This window comes from Sinocyclocheilus rhinocerous, unplaced genomic scaffold (genome assembly GCF_001515625.1).
Source record: "Sinocyclocheilus rhinocerous isolate Xijiao unplaced genomic scaffold, SAMN03320098_v1.1 scaffold557, whole genome shotgun sequence".
NCBI lineage: Eukaryota > Metazoa > Chordata > Actinopteri > Cypriniformes > Cyprinidae > Sinocyclocheilus > Sinocyclocheilus rhinocerous.
The window spans coordinates 1560518-1571858 of record NW_015633548.1 but is presented as its reverse complement, the minus strand read 5'-3'; the positions used below and the strand labels follow the sequence as shown (position 1 = coordinate 1571858).

The 11341-nt window shown below is 35.1% G+C and overlaps 1 protein-coding gene across 1 annotated transcript in view; it reads left to right on the top strand.

Annotated features, from left to right (window-relative positions):
- Positions 1-1114: 1114 nt before the first annotated feature.
- The window catches only part of LOC107744568 (glutamate receptor 1-like), a gene marked incomplete at its 5' end in the record, with an annotated part of 51982 nt that continues 41755 nt past the window's right edge, over positions 1115-11341 (top strand). The window contains 2 exons of the mRNA XM_016558284.1: positions 1115-1299; positions 4755-4808. Of these exons, the coding sequence (XP_016413770.1) occupies positions 1115-1299; positions 4755-4808 (239 nt within the window). The remainder of the gene's footprint in view (positions 1300-4754; positions 4809-11341) is intronic.

Sequence of the window (11341 nt, the reverse complement as noted above, 5' to 3'; positions counted from 1 at the left end):
TCATGCAGCAAAAAGCATAGATGGCTCTGAAAGCGTGCAGTTGAGTGCTTGGAGAGGTTTTGATGAGTTTGGAGGAGCTGGCCATGGTGCTGAAGTACTGAGAACACAAGAAGCAAACTGCTCTCAGCAGCAGCATAATAAGAGCAATCATGTACGCTTGTACTTTCAACTGTCATCACGTCATGGGATCATATGATCCTTGAGAACTAATTGGTTCTTATGTGAAAGATGAAGCTGGTGTTATGTCTGCTCCAAAAAGTTTGTAGTATTTTATTTTATATTTTATTTTATTTTATTTTGTGTACATGAAAATATAGTCACGTTTATATTTTAGGAAGGGGGGGTGAGGGCCCTCTCCAGACGAGCATGGTATTTAGGGGTCCTTGGAATTAAAAGGTTTGAAAAATGCTGTCGTGCCATTAGCTTAGCAACAGTAGGAACACTTTTGAGAGTGCTGTATGTTGCAGACAGTGAGGCAACACTTTAGGTTTTGAAACAGATTGTGTCTTGTTGTGTTGAAATATTGTTTGCTTTAATGGCTATTGTAATAGCGCATTGTTTTTTAATCAGAGGGATTTTTGTTGGTGTCTAAGGAGAAAGCTGATTGGTCCCTTGGTGTTGCACACATGCATCCACCGTCTTTGAATCCAATGCCAAGATCAATGTCTTCACTAATCGAACCCCATTTCCTGTCTGTGAACAGTGTGGCTCTCACTCTCCACTGTCTGTATCATCCTGGCAGGTTTTACTGAATTCACAGCCAATAAAGTGGCATTCAGATGGTCAGAGGTACCTGGAGATAACAGAGTGTCAATACTATAGTCCTCCAAGCTCCTGGGCTGCTTCAGAATGACTTCCTAATGAATTAACTTACCAGAATGTCATTATTTACACATTGCATTTCACAGAACGTGTCACATTAACTAGTTCCTCCTCCAAATACATATAAGTTAACTTACTCAATGTTTCAAATTAAATGCAGTTAACTTGTTTGTCTAGTACAAAATAAAAATCTTAAATTCTACTAAATCTCAAAAATGTATAATTTTGATGCAACTGATTACCTCAGCTTTTTGGAATTCTGCTAACCTGATTTTGGTCATTTGTATTCTAGGACTGTCAGTTCTGCAGAAGGTTCTGGACACAGCAGCGGAGCATAACTGGCTGGTGACCTCCGTGAATCTTGAGACAATGACAGAAGCGTCCTTCCTCAAAGTGTTCCAGGACCTGGACAAAAAGAAGGAGGGCCAGATCATCATCGACTGTGAGCTGGAGAGACTCACCTCCATCCTGAAGAAGGTAATTGGCTCTCACCAGTCTTATTATAGTCATACATGCTGTCAGGCGCTCCAAATGAATGAGGAATCAATTTTTGGATCCAAATTGAGATTGTTCTTTGCTCTAAATGTATTAAGACCACTTAAATACGTCACTTAAAAACAGCTAGTCATAGCTACACAAACAGTCAGCTTTAATGCTGCTAATAACCATGCCATTATGAGTATATATCAGTAATCATCTGAAGGTTCGGATGGCTCAACTTTAAATGTAATTCAGATCTGGAATACTCGGTGAAGCCTGTGGCTACTCGAATCAGATGGAGTGGCCTATGCAGCAGGCCCCAAGATGCTCTCTTTCTCTCTCTCAAAAAGCGCCAAGGACGGAGCAGATAAATAACACTGGGCTGACATTTGGGGTTGGCAGCGGAGCCATAGTGACGCGTCACTTTCTCTGTCACCTCTCTCGCCTGGAGGAGGAGGAAGCGTCCTGTTACTGTAATTAATGAGAACGTGCCTTTTCTTCCCTTTCTCTCCTTTCCTCTATTTCATGAATCAAACAGAAGACCCTCGACAGGCCGTGTTGTTATTGATAGCATGGTACCCACAGTTAAGGCTGTTGCATCATTTGGTGGCAATTTGCACAGCACGCCTAGACAAATTTTTCCTCTCTGAAAGCAATAATCCATCACCATGCGTCCACCAATCATACCGTAAAACAGCATTGGTGTAATTTTCCCCCACTTTGATGCACATTCTTTCACTAACACCAGGGGCCAGATGGTTTAATTGAGGAAAAACTCTCTGTGCATGTTTTTCATCACTCTCTAAGCATGCAAGATATTGTGTGGAACGTTTTAGTAGGTATATTTTAAAGACTCCATAAAGTAGTTTGATAAACAGAAATGTACTTTCTTTTAAAATAGAAAGTTACAGCATGACATACTTGGAAAAACGTAATATATTTAAAATACATTTATTTCATACTAAGTGTAGTTCAAATCAGTCAACATATTTACTGATATATCACTGGAAACTTACTGATATAAAAATGATAATTAAACTTTATTTGGATTACTACTTGTGCACAATGCACACTTCTTAATATTAAGCCTAAAATGTGTTTTAATGTCACTATTGATGAGGATTGTATGATTTTTTAAATAATATTAGTCTTTAGATGCAGGATATTCAAAATGTACCTAAAGTAAACTTGCAATAGTTCCATTTTATACTTAAGTATATCTTTAGTTGGACTTCAGCACTACTTCCACACAATTAAAGTGCATTAAGTTCAAAACTAGTTGCTCCAGTTTAGCAGATTGTAAGTATACCAGTTTAGTATACCAAAAGTACAAATGCAGTGTATTTTTATTAAGCACGTGTATTTGTAGTATACCTACAGTAGCAATGTATTTCAAATACATTTAGGTTATTTATTTTTCACTAGGGATATCAAAGGGCTTGTCTTTTTTTTTCAGATAGTCAACATTGTTATTGTTGACTAAAACTATTAATGTTTTTTTTAATAAATTGCATTAAAGCTCAAATAAAATTAAATATAAATATTATATGAAAAACTTAAAATAACACCAGTAGCCATTAGTTTGTCACAGCCCAGGAAGTCTATGATTTGCTTCTTGCTTCTTCTAATTGGTGGCATGTGGTATCACAAAGAGCGGACAGTTTCATTTCTAGAGTGCTTTTTATTAGAAAAATGTGTATATACTCTTAGCAAGAGATGAAGTCATCATTATTTTTGGTCCTCTTTCCAGAATGTGCTTCTTTTACAAGTTTTTTGTCAGCTTTTTGGAACATACTTTCATATAGATTGGCTCAAAGATTTTACAGAAATGGACTAAAAGCCACAAAACAAATTTGATTTCATTCCTGAGTTCTGCATTAAAGGAACAGTACCCAAAAATTCTGTCATCATTTACACACCCACATGTTGTTTATTTCTTCTTTGAAACATAAAAGAAAATATTTTGAAAAGGGTTGGTAAGGTTGGTGTTTTCCATTGTAAAAAAAATAAAAATGAGGAATTTAAAATGTTTTCTTTTTTACAGAAGAAAGGTTATACAGGTTTGGAATGGCATGACAGCGAGTTTTCATTTTTGGGTGAAGTATGCCTTTAATGTTGATCCCAGCACTGAAATACACAAGAAGACCAGACAGGGTCCTTGTCAGTAGTGTTCCCTGCCCTGGGCTGGCCTGCTGGGTGAAATCTTACTGGGGTCACCATTAATAACTAATGCTACTGTCTGTCATGGCCACAAGCTATCACTGCGAATAGCTACGTACATGCATACATTTTGGTCACAGAATTATGCCTTCATGATCGCTAAGAACTCGGTTACTTCTGCACACTCTAGGATTCTAATTGAAGCCATTGAACAGCATAACAGTTTGATGGTGTCAAAGTCTATGGTACCCACTGACACTGCACACTACGCACTCACGTACATCCACACAGGTTCAAGCTGTGACCCTCGGTCAGTGTAGTGTACCAAACAGAACTGAGAGCGCTGCTAATGTGTTCCTCCCCCGTCAACGTATGACTCATTGTTTTTCACCACTGTTGTACTCTCCATGCCTGCAGAGGCTTTGTTATCTCTATTGCCACACAAAAGAAAACCTGCATCATACATCTTCATTCCTCTCCTCTTTGTAACATCTTCATTCTGAAACACCCTAAACTCAATGTAAAGATGAAAGCCCAGGAATGTAGTTATTTTACGGTGATTGGTGGGTGTATGCTTATAGAAAATGTGCCATTGTTGTTATGATTATTTAAATGGTACGTTTATATGCACTTGGCAGACGCTTTTATCTAAAATGACTTGCATTCATGCATTGACACCATTTAATTGAAATGAACAGTTTGAAGTAGGAAAACTTTGTATAGTAGGAAATATTGTGTAGCGTGTTTCACGATACACATTGTGTAGCTTTACAAAAAAAAAATCGGAACGTTTATGTTTTGAATTTCTTAATGTCTTAATGCCTTATAGTTGCATTTAGCAGATTAGAGTTGGGCAACAATAAAGTTGACACTTTTTGAATTATAGTTTTTTTTATTTATTATGTATTTTTAGTTATTTTTTTATTCATTTATTATTATTATTATTATTAATTTTGTATAAAAAAAAATTGACGGTGGTTCAGTAATCATTAGAACATAAATGGGTTTCCCCAAAGACAGTACATCTATTTTTTACCAGCCTTGACACGTCTTCCTTGCCCCATATCCTTACTTTTGCCAGTAAGAAAAGGGGAAAAAATCATGCACATTGACACACATTATGACTGCTGTGAAAGACAAAAACTTATTTGGAATTATGTGGAATAATACAGCAAATATTACATTACAGTGGAATTTATATGGTTTATTTGCATAGATAAGTCTTTATAATGCACACCACAATTAATACTAACTGCTTTATTTTTTCACCTTCATTTGTTGGTCTATTTCAGATCATCGAGTTGGGGAAGAATGTGAAGAGCTACCACTACATACTAGCAAACCTGGTAAGCTAAAAACACCACTCGTTTCAGCACCAGAGATCTCATTACTAATGCTCAGCATGAGGCTTTCAAATGTCACTGCTACTCTTGATATTACAGGTGATTTGCATATTTTCACTACTGACCAATCGCAAGAAGTTGCTCGCTATGACTAACAGATGAGATGCTATATAAACGTTGCCTGGAGAACTGCTCCATGAATATGAAAAACTACAAGTGATCTTTGCCATCCTTGTCTGTAGGTGCACTCAACATATGAGAATGGAGGGTTAAATTGATTTAAACTGAAATGATGATAATCGCAGCATTAATATGCTGTGGTGTGCTCCTGGATGGCACACTGCTGAGGATTTTAAATTAAACTGGTCTGGCCGGTTTGTTAGATGTAATTGTAAATGATAAATGATAAAGGTTGCAAAGCAATAAAGAAAGATTTGCAACTGCCTGCTATTTCCATAATGGCCAAATTTTAAGAAGTGTCCTATTTACACTCCGTTTGCATGTGTGTGTGTGTGTGTGTGTGTGTGTGTACATGGTCGTTTGTATCTGAGTGGATGCCCATGTAAGCTTCCCCTCTGTGTCCAAGCCTTTTGGGTGAAGGCTAGTTTCTATAGTAACATCACCAACTTACTGCACCACATTGACAGGGACACAGAGCGGAAAAAGATACAACTCCATCCACTCAGTCAAGAGATATGGACACCTGCTACAGGTACATCACAGAGGAGAGACTAGGATGGGGAACTAATAATTTTAAAATAAAACACAATCTTCATTTCAACAATCTAGAAATTTATTTTTAAAATCCCAAAGATTGATCTTTTACTCTAAGCCTATTTTCACAGGATGCATGGCTCCTGTCGTTTGGTTTTAAAATAATTGTTTTCATAATATACACAGTTATGATGTTCCCTGTATCAGTGTTTCATATAGATGACACTGCCATCTTTAGCACCTTGGCAAAATATTTTTTGTGTAATTATGAAGTCTGTATTGAACGTGATGAAATTAACCTGCAAAATAATCAAACAAAATGTCTTTCTGTTGAGTCTCTGTGGGCTGCATGCAAAACAAATAGTTTAGTGTACTGCCCTAAAGTAGGATTAACCAAAAAATGACTGTTAAGGAGTGGTGTGCAAAAATTTTTTAGAGATTTATAAAGCACAGCTCACACAGAAATCACTTTCAAACCAAGCAGTTTTCTGTTGGTCAATGCTGAAATTTCACTTGACCAACTTCAACATGACTAAAATCTGCATAGGGAACTTTTTTCCTTTACACAAAACTCTAGATTGCAAAGATTCCTATAGGAATGAAAATCCTATAGGATTTCACCCACAAAATTTCTATACCTTTATGTCCCTATTTCCTTCAAAAGCATACAGTATATAGTATGACCAGTGTAGCCCGATTTACAAATAACTCTTATGATCCATTTAAAAAAAATTGTTTTGAATCATTCTAAAACTGTATAATTACGGAGAGAATATCTTTCATATGTAACATATATAACTGACATTATAACTGAAATGAAATTGGAATCTGTGGAATCTGAATCATATCAAAATGAGAGCTTTGATGAAAAAAAAATTCAAAATATTTGTTATTGATGCCCTGTCCTGTGAGAGACCCCGGTGAGAATTTCCTCAAGATCTTAAACCTGATCTCATATCTGTTGAGAGAAAGATAGATTGCAATTTCACTTTAAATGCGAAACAAGAAATCAGACAGAAAAAAAAACTGTTAACCAGTTGGTTAAAACTGGTTTTAAACAAGAGGAAAAAAGGAGCTTCCTTTTTTGTTTTGTTTTGTTTTGTTTTGTTTTTTGCAGTATTGGGGAAATTTCCTGGTGATGTAACACAGTGGTTGTCATACTGCATGTTAAGAAGACACATCCCTCAAACCTTACATTCTGACTGGAGAATCTTCCCAAGTCTTGTGCTTGACTGTTGTGATTTGAGAACTTGTTATCAGTATACAAGTGTCCAAAATCTTGCATTCCTTAAATCATTCACATGGTTTACAGTGAGTTTGTGAAGGATCAGATGGGCAAAAGCCCTCACTGTAGTTCTAGAGTGGGAGGACCGCCTACGCCTGAAATCGAGAATAATCAGCCTGAGCCGAGAGAACAAGACTGGCAAATACTGACAAAATCCGTCAAAAACCTGCGATCAATTCCATCAGCCACATACAACTGACGGACATCATCAGTGCTGCCCTGTTCCAAGAAACAGGATGTCACTGTTGCTATGAGAGCAGATAGTCGACATGAGAGGGAATGCCAAAAGACGTGCTGCCGACCAAAAAAAAACGAGAAAGACATGGCCAATCATGAGAGAGCTGTGACAGTGCTTCAGAAAGCAGCTCGCTGTTGTAATCAGAGACATCTGAATTGACTCCTGGCCCCATTTCTCCTCCATCTCTCGATTGGTTGTAGACTCCTAGTGTCCCCTGTTGTGTTTAACCAGGCAGACAGGTCACAGAAAACAGTAATATTGTGAAATATTATTGCAATTTCTAATATTGGTTTCCTATTTTAATATACTTTAAAATATCATTTATTTTTGTGACGCAGCACTGAATTTTCATCAGCCATTTCTCCGGTCTTCAGTGTCACATGATCCTTCAGAAATCATTCTAATATGCTGATTTATTATCAGTGTTGAATCTGTTGTGCAGCTTAATTTTTTCTTCTTTTTTTTTTCTTTTTTGGAACCTGTGATACTTTTTCCTTTGATGTGTAAAAAGTAAAACAGAACAGCATTTGTTAAAAATAGAAATATTTTCTAACAATATAAGTCTTTACTATCACTTTTTATCCATTTAACACATTCTTGCTCAACAAAAGCATACATTTCTTTTTAAAAAAAAAAAAGAAAGAATGAAATTTACTGACCCCAAACTTTTGAATAATAGTGTATAGTGTAACAAAAAAAAATCTATTTTGAATAAACATTGTTCTTTTAAAATTTTTATTTATCAAAGAATCCTGAAAAGAGTATCACAAGTCCCAAAAAATATTAAACAGCACAACTGTTTCCAACATTGATTATAATTCAGCATATTAGAATGATTTCTGAAGGGTGATGTGAAACTGAAAACTGTAGTAATGATGCTGAAAATTCAGCTTTGCTTCAGAGGAATAAATTAAAATTGAAAGTATATTAAAAACTCTTATTTTAGATTGCCATAATATTTCACAAAATTAAATTTTTTTCTGTATTTTTGATCAAATAAATGCAGCTTTGATGAGCAGAAACTTCTTTAAAAAAACATTACAAATCTTAATAATCCCCACCTTTAGAATGGCACTTATAGTTTTTATACAATTTTATGTAGCTTTAGTTTTTATTTTGTTTTGTGAGTAATTTTAGTACTTCAGCTTAAAATAAAGTTAGTAATGTTTGGCTACTAAATGAAATTAATTTTAATCTTATACTTATATTTTATTTCAGCTTTATTTCAGTTACCTAAAACTTGGAATGTGTCACATGTCAAAAAATGAACCATTTATGCTTCTGATATGAGAGTTTCAGACAGTTTCTGAAGTGTCTCCATGAGTGTTTTGTTTTTTGCAATCAGTCAAAGCTTCTTTCTGCAAACTGCTTGACTTTGTATTCTCCTTTAATTTAGTATAAAAAACTCTTTTGTTTAGTGAATGAGCTCTTGATTGCCTCCAAAGTCAAGGCAGTCATCTTGACTGAGGGAAGAATGTGCCATGTTTCAGACTTGAGAGCTTGTGATGACATGCGTCCCAGTTGTGTGCTCAGTAACAGCCCCGCATAATATGTGCAGTGATGCAGACAGCCTGCGTATCTCTGATTGCCTTGTTCACTCTCACCATAGAGAGTGATGAGGCTGTGAAACGAGGTTGTGTGACGCTTTAACCCTGAGGCCAGCCGTGTGATAGCGTTTCCCTCCCAGAATTGATTTGACGTTACAGGAGTCTTTTAGCTTTCTCTGTGGAATGGTAGGTTGCAATAGGGAGACTATTATATTGGTCAGGGGATTCCACACTGGGATCGGGGACCCCCATGGGGCCACAACTGGATGCTGAGGGGTCTGAAAAATCCTGAGAAAAATTGTGTACAAAAAATATATATATTTGAAGTTAGGAAAACAATTAAGTAGTAAAAAGTAGTAAAAGCAAAAAAACAAACAAATAAAAAATATATGAAAATATACACTACCATCACAAAGGCTGGGGCCAGTAAGTTTTTTCAGTGTTTTTGAAAGACGTTTTGTTTGCTTAACAAGGCTGCATTTTTTTACAGTTTAAAATAACTGTTTTCTATTTTAATATATTTTAAAATGTAATTTATTCTTCAGTGTCAGATGATCCTTCAGAAATCATTCTAATATGCTGATTTGCTGCTCAAGAAACATTTCATATTATTATCAATGTTGAAATCTGTTGTTCTGTTTAATATTTTAATGGAAACATTTTTTAATGATTTTTTTATTAATAAAAAGTTCAAAAGATCAAAACTTATTTGAATTTTTTTTCTAACACTGTGAAAGTCTTTACTATCACTTTGATCAATTTAATGCATCCTTGCTGAATAAAAAAAAAAAATTTGATAAAATAATAGTAAAACGCTTACTGACTCCAGATGTTTAAATGCCTTTATATTTTATATTTTATTTTAAGGGGATCATTATATTTTGAGGTGCTTGGCACCACAATATTTAGGCTGACAGCCCTGCCCTTTCTCTATTTAAATGAGTGGGCAATCAATATAGGTCAACTTTGGCATATGGGACTTATTTGCGGTGTCATTTCATTTTTGCCTGTCAGTGAGGATGTCAGAACATGATATGATTGATTGCCCAGTCGACACTGTCAAATGTGACAAATGTCTCAAGATTTATATCCTACAGTCTGACATAAAAAACACTGATGTTGCACTGTACAATGTGTACTGTACAATCATATGCGTGTGTTTGAGGTAAGACAAGCGTGAGGTCATGTTAGCAGCGCAGTGAATCTTGTTCGTTGCCCTACAGAGCAAATGTTCCCAGGGAACACAAGGACACGTTACTGCTCCTGGGGTACAAAGCGTGTTAAGGGATAAAAGATCAAAGATCACCACACTTAGAGCCTGACAAGGGCTATTACACTCAAATCTAAGTTAAACACACACCAACATATTTTGATGTTGAGCTGAACACAAATAAATCTTTAGTATCCACACATTTGTATTAAGCTGATACAAATAAATAAATAGTTGAAGAAATGTTCCCAGTAATAAAGCAGGTTAGAATCAATTCGGTATGATCTCAGGTACGGAGAGAGCGTGTGGGCTGCTCTGGGGCAGCTTACCCTAGTGAAAAAAAAGTATACTAAGTATACTTGCAGCCAGACTAATTGTCAGTATACTTCAAGTGTGTTAATGATTAGTTAACTTGAAGTGTGCTATTTTGGAACAACTATTTTTGTACTAAGTGTATTTTAGTTGTAATTAAATTATACTAAAGTATAACTTTAAGTGTATTTAGTGTACTTTTCTATACTAAATTGGAACAACTTCAAGTACACTTAGTACACTTTAAGTATATGCCTATTTACATGCTTGATTAGTGATATTAAAGTGTACTTTTTTTGTATTACGAGTACATTACAAATTAATTATGAGTGTCTTTGAAACACACAATAAATATACTATAAATGTATTATTTTTGAGTAAAAATATGCTAATTTTTCCCCAATGCCGAATCCACTTTTTAAGGTCATTACAATAAATACATAACTTCAATGACAGAATTTGATTTAGATTTTTTTTTTGAGACTTTATTCCGAACGTAAAATAAATACTATAAAACAAATCAAAAACAATACAACATAATACATAACCATTTTAAATTATACATGTCCAAAAAATTGCAATTCTATAAAGAATTACACTTGCGCCTGATGGCCGCTCACACATCAGATGTACTTGTGTGTGGAAACCCCACAAGAACAGCATTTGTTAAAGTAAAAGAGGTAAGGTCAGAGGGCATTTTCATACAACTTTTTCTTTTTACTAATATAATTTAATAAATATAAATAATAAATCAACACACCTTTATACAAACCCAAAGCAACTTTAAGATAAGTGCAAGTGGAAATATAACACAAAAGACCTTTTTTTGTAATCCATATTAAGCCTACTATAACTAGAATTTCAAGACCCAAATCGTATTCTTCTGAAGCATAATGACTCTGAATCAAAGGGTGGCACACTACATTACATCAAACATCACTGATCCTTGGATATCATGATGTAATTCATGTGGTGTGAAAGAACCAGTATTTGTCTGGGCTGTGTATGCATGAGTTGATTAATGTTCAGATTTAAATTTCATTCCAAAATATTGTACTGCTTCAGAAGACACATTTGTGCTGCTACATTTGCAAAAATAGCTATTAATCCAAAAATGAAAAAATATACTTTAAAAAACTTTCAGAAAGTGATGGTTTACATCTCGCAAAACACTAAACCCCATCAATTAAATCGATGTGAATTCTACTTACTTCACTTTAGGCTCGTAGT